The 5,517-nt window shown below is 37.7% G+C and overlaps 1 protein-coding gene across 1 annotated transcript; it reads right to left on the bottom strand.

The window, feature by feature from the left end:
- Window positions 1-4,586: 4,586 nt before the first annotated feature.
- Window positions 4,587-5,231, bottom strand: LOC112099612. The gene has a single exon (XM_024187027.1). The coding sequence runs from the start codon at window positions 5,229-5,231 to the stop codon at window positions 4,587-4,589; it is 645 nt and encodes a 214-aa protein (XP_024042795.1).
- Between the last annotated feature and the right edge of the window lie 286 nt (window positions 5,232-5,517).

Raw genomic sequence — 5,517 nt, 5'->3', positions numbered from 1 at the left:
GTGAACAAAATTTATACAAAACAACATAGATGGGTAGAAACATTCTTAAGGGGTCATTTTTTTACCGACATGCGTACTAAACAACGGTGCGAGGGAATGAATGCATATATGAATAGATTTCTTCAACAGAAGTTAAAGTTGCAAGAATTTGTGTGACAAGTTGATCGAGCCTTGTCACACACAAGATACAAAGAATTGGAGCAGGCATTTAAAACAAAACATTCTAGTTCTTTGATGAGTACCCATCTTGAAAGCTTAGAGAAGCATGCTGAGAGCATTTACACTCGAAATATATATTTCATGGTTCGTGATCAGATTCACAAGGAAGCTCAATTCATGGTGTCGACCTGCGTGACTGTTCTGGATAGGCAAGTCTACCAATTGACTAAATTCTGACAAGCAGATAAGAGGTGGACTGTTGTGTACCACCCAAAGGATCAGAATTTTGAGTGTATATGCATGGAGTTTCAATCATCCGACATTTCGTGTTGTCATTTGTTTTTTATGATGAAGTCCTTACATCTTTCTGAGATACCTGATTCATTGTTTAATAAAAGATGGAGCAAAGATGCAAAAGTAGTTGAATGTCCACCGAAGTCATTGGATGATCAATCTAGGGATATTTTAAAAATGATTAGGTATGGGTCACTAAGTATCGAGTTCAGTGAGATTTGTTACTATGCCTCGATAACAGATGCTGGATACTTGAAATTAAAGGGTCTTATCACCCAACTCAAGTCTGAGATGATGGTGTTGAGTGGAAATTTTGAAGAGAAAAGAGAGATAAGAGTCTAATTATTAAAGTATGATGAGTCATGCTTTAATTATTAAAGTTTGTTTTTATTTACTTTTATAAAGTAAAGTATCTTGATAAGGGTCCTGTCTTATCAAGCTTGTCTCCTCCCCATCCTATATGTAAGATGATCTTTTCCTTTGTAAATCAGGATCAGAGAATAAAAGCGTGTGTTTCCTAAACATGAAATTCTAAACTTTCTTTCTTCTCTCTGTTAATGAAGTTTTAACATTCTAAGAGAAAACGGGAAGATTTAAATCTGTTCATTTTGAAACTAAGGAAGTATGCTCTGCACTTGCCTTTCATAAGGATCTTGTGCATCAGAAAACTTTTAAAGATTTTTATCTAGTTTGGTACCATGTTTTAAGACAAAAGAGTAGGTTTTGGGTTGAATAACCTAACATAAAAACGCCACGTACTTCGTTGTTTTGTCATTGTTTCATCTGAGTATATCGGCTGGAAACCCAAGCATGCGGACTACTGGTCCAAAGGACGATCTTTTCGTCATTGTTTTGTTCTAACAACGCCACGTACTTCGTTGCCTATTCTGGTATCAGAGCCCCAAACTTACCAAAGTGGTATGATAAGAGTCTTTCCTATTTCTTTGAAAAATAGTTAAGCTTCAAAAACAGAGAGAAATTTTCACTCATGGCATCTACATCTAATGACGCTTCTACTTCTACAATCACTCCAATCTCCCTTGCACCAAATAAACTGCCAATAAAATAGAAAACCATGTTGAATACTCATATATCCCTGAGTCAGCCCAGATCAATGAATCTTCATTCCCTTTTTTTAGTCCTTATCAACTCTATAAGAGAGGAAACTCTTTTACCAGAAGTATAAGAACCCTTATCTCTACTAAAAGACCTCATCCAAAAGAATACATCCAATCCTCTAGGCTAGATCAGTGAACTCTTCAAGCTACCACAGCTGAGCAATATGTTACTTTGGAAATACCTCCAGAATTGATTTCCAACTGGAAAATGGAGGGTTATACTCATCTCCATCTTGGGGGAGTAAGATTAATCCTTACCTTACATGGAAGAAAAGGATTATCTGTTACAGCCAGAATTGTTATGCTTGACACCAGATTCAAACAGTATCAGGATGCAGTAGTTGGTACTATCCTGACCACTTTATATGCAGGAAGTGTTCTTCTCACTTTCTACCCCAATTTCAATTTATCTCTCCAAGACACCAACCTGTCAACAAAGGATTTGGGTGGATGAAGTCAGAATGAAATTCTGGACAGTATTTTTGGAGCTTGGTTGAGATATCTTGGTAAGATGATGGAGATTCGGACAGACTATAGAGTTTAAGAATCTCTGTGAAAGATTTGAACATAGATCTGACCCTAATTCCATTGGAAAGAATTTGAAGATGTTTTATCTGGTGGATGATGTCAAATCCTAATAAGATATCCTTACTAGGGAGTTTTGAACAAATGATTTTTGTTCAGATAACACAATTTGGGAAGATTTGAATACCAATGGGTTTTTTGGTAATCAATTCTGTGGTGAACATTTTTCCATCTACTGCTCTGAAATGTTATGTATGAGGTTTCCAGTTTTGAGCTGGAAGAATGTCTAAATTCATCATGCTTTTTTGGGCACCAGTATCTAGAAATCCTATTGCTGGTATGGGTCGTTAAAACTTTGAAGGTAGGATTTGGAGTTTGATGGTGGGAATTGGAATGGTAGTGTTTAGGGACAACGATTGTTGATGAAAAATGGATTGAAACTCATCGTTTTCTGAATCATCATATGAGTTTTCCAGTTCGAACACTGTTTCATCAGTAGGGTCTTCTTGTTTTGAGAAGTAAGATTCTACTTCTTCCTTTTCAGTAGAATACTCAGTAACAGCTTGTAAATGCTTTACCAATCTGATTGCCTTTTCTTTTTTGTTTGGACAATCCTTTGCAGAGTGGCCTTTTTTGCCGCAAATAAAGCATCTGCTAGATTTTTTTCTACCCTGTTCTTTAGAAGAGAAAGATCTTTTTTCTGAAGAATCTTTATGGTTTCTTCCATTTCCTAGATTTTGGTTTAGAAAAGGGAGTTGGATGCCTGATCTTCTTGAAATGCCTTTTCCGTGGATGACTGCAGTCACAATCTTTTTTATCTTTGTATTTGATCTGCAAGTATGGTTTCTTACAGGCGCTTCTGAAAGGCTCTTTGTCTTTGACCAGTTCTTTGAAGAACTTTTTTTGCTCACAAAGTTTTTCCAAGCATCCTTTAGCTATCTAAAAGATTTTTCCCAAGGAGATGTTGTCAAGGTTAAGGTTGTGCACTGTAAGTTCTTGTTGGATTTCTGGTTGCAATTTCGTAGGTAAAGAAGCCAGAAACACATGATTTAGAGTGTGATAGTTGAATCCATTAAGCTTGTAGAACAGGATTGACATTCTTTTGTAATGGAAATCAAGATCTTTAGTATTCAAAGAACAACACTTCATGTTGAGATAGTCTCGTCTTGCTGCTTCAAAAATTGCAGATGGTTCTCTAATAAATTGTTCATGCAGGATATCAAGAGCACTAGAGACGTTTGGCAATTGTAAAAACTGTAATTGTCTGTAGGGGCCAAGACTGTCAAACCAGTCTCTCAGAGATCCCGTGAAATGAGTGACAAACTCCTTGAGGACTGATTCTATTGTTGCACCTAATCTTATCATCTGGAGATCTACCCAGGCTAACATTTCAGACAACTTCTCTCTCTATTTGACTGTGGGAATGTCATCAAGCGTAAACCATAGACCGTTTGATGGTTTGTAGCTATTTTGAGCTTGAGGCTGAGGTGGTTGATGAGTGGAGGAATCAGCTGGCTCATTAATGTCTGAGGGTATTTCAAAGTATGATTCTGGTTGAGATGGTTGTGTTGGTTCTGTTTCTTCAGGTTATGCCATCAAAAGTTTAGTAATATCTGCATAAGCACCTTCTGAATCAGTGGCTGAATGTGAAGATTTTGTATCAAATTCTATCACAGAAGTATCAGTTTCTATGGAATCAGTGGAAACTTCAATATGATATGAAGCATATTAATGCATGGGTTCTTTATCATTGGTTTGAGATGGTTGAGGGGTAAAAACAGGAGTATGTCCTGGAGAATCTTATTGTTGTGTGGTAGTGGAGATTGGTTGATGAATTTTGATAGGTCTTGGTTGGGGCTTAGGTTTTGGCTTTGGCTGAGGTGGTTGTGGCATATTTTTAAAAAGAGTATGTGTCATTCCAAATAGTTTGGAAAGATCATACGGTTCCATTGATGCAAGTATGGGACTGAAAGGATGGTAAGTTGGACTGATTGTACGTATGAGAGGTGATTTGGTGAAGAGTGTAGGCCTGTGTTTTTCGGATTCAATCTGATCAAGCTCTGCTTTTAGCCATCTAATTTCTCTCTCCTTTTGGTCAAACTCAGGGCCATAGTATCTTTGACTAAGCATGACTTTTAAGTCTGCATCTAGTTGGGAGATTCTAGATTGTAAATCTTGATAGATCTGCTACATTTACAAGGTTATTGAGTCAACCTTGGTTTTGATATGGTCAGTTCGTAAACTGATTTTTTCAACCCTTTTGTAGATGTCCACCAATGTATCATTTTGTGCTCTAGCATTCTGTGTTTGCCAGTTGAGGACTGATTTAAATGATTTAGGTTCTTCTAGGTGACCAGCAGAGGTTATGGCTGAAGGAATGAAAGGCTTTGTCACAACCTTTCTTTGTGAATCAGATTAGGATTCTAAGGATGGGAAATTAAAATAATAATCTTTAGATGATGAAGAAAACATCATACAGGCAACTGGTTTCTATATGGGTAACGGAGCTGGTGGAGGTGGAGGTTCATATGGCAGGTTTGCTTCTGTGCGGTTACAAGGAGAATGAGTTTTCTTTTTTGTTTTTCTTTTCCTTTTGGAATCTTGATCGTCCTTTTCCCAATCATCCCAACAGGGACAATTTGGGTCGCACCTTCCAAATCCTGGAGCATTCCATAAAAAGTGTCTGTTTAACTTCGTAGGGTATACTGGGTACCCTTCTGAGTTAAATCTTGTGATTGGCAGACCTTCTTGGGATGTTTGAACAGCCATAATCATTGAAGAATAAAGGAATGATAACCTTAGAGGCTCTTGAAGAACACTAGGTTTTGGCTTAGAGGTACTTGGTGGAGATCGAAAAGTAATTCTGACAGTACCATCTGGCCTTATTTCAAACATACTTTCTGATGTCTGAATGGGGGCTGTATTGTTATGGAACTTCTCATAATTTGAAATCCATTCCAGAGGCATGAGTTTTATGAGTTCATGGTGAGGGATCTGTCTGGGGATTTGGATGATGGTTGGAATTGGGTCTGATTCTGCTAACACCATAAGAGCATTAGAGTGGTTGTTAGGTGTGGGAAGATCTAAGGCGTGATTTTGAAGCCTATAGACCAACTGATGGTGTAAGGTAGCCATTTTCGCTGAGGAGATTTGTTCTGCTCCTTGAATTTGAAGTCAAGGCAGTTGACAGGTTGATGTCTTGGAGAGATAAATTGAAATTGAGGTAGAAAGTGAGAAGAACACTTCCTACATGTAAAGTGGTCAGGATAGTACCAACTACTGCATCCTAATACTGTTTGAATCTGGTGTCAAGCATAACAATTCTGGCTGTAACAGGTAATCCTTTTCTTCCATGTAAGGTAAGGATTAATCTTACTCTCCCAAGATGGAGATTAGTACAGCCCTCCCTTTTCCAGTTGGA

The sequence above is a fragment of the Citrus clementina genome, unplaced genomic scaffold (assembly GCF_000493195.1).
Source record: "Citrus clementina cultivar Clemenules unplaced genomic scaffold, Citrus_clementina_v1.0 scaffold_3, whole genome shotgun sequence".
NCBI lineage: Eukaryota > Viridiplantae > Streptophyta > Magnoliopsida > Sapindales > Rutaceae > Citrus > Citrus x clementina.
This window is presented reverse-complemented; position numbering and strand designations above follow the sequence as displayed.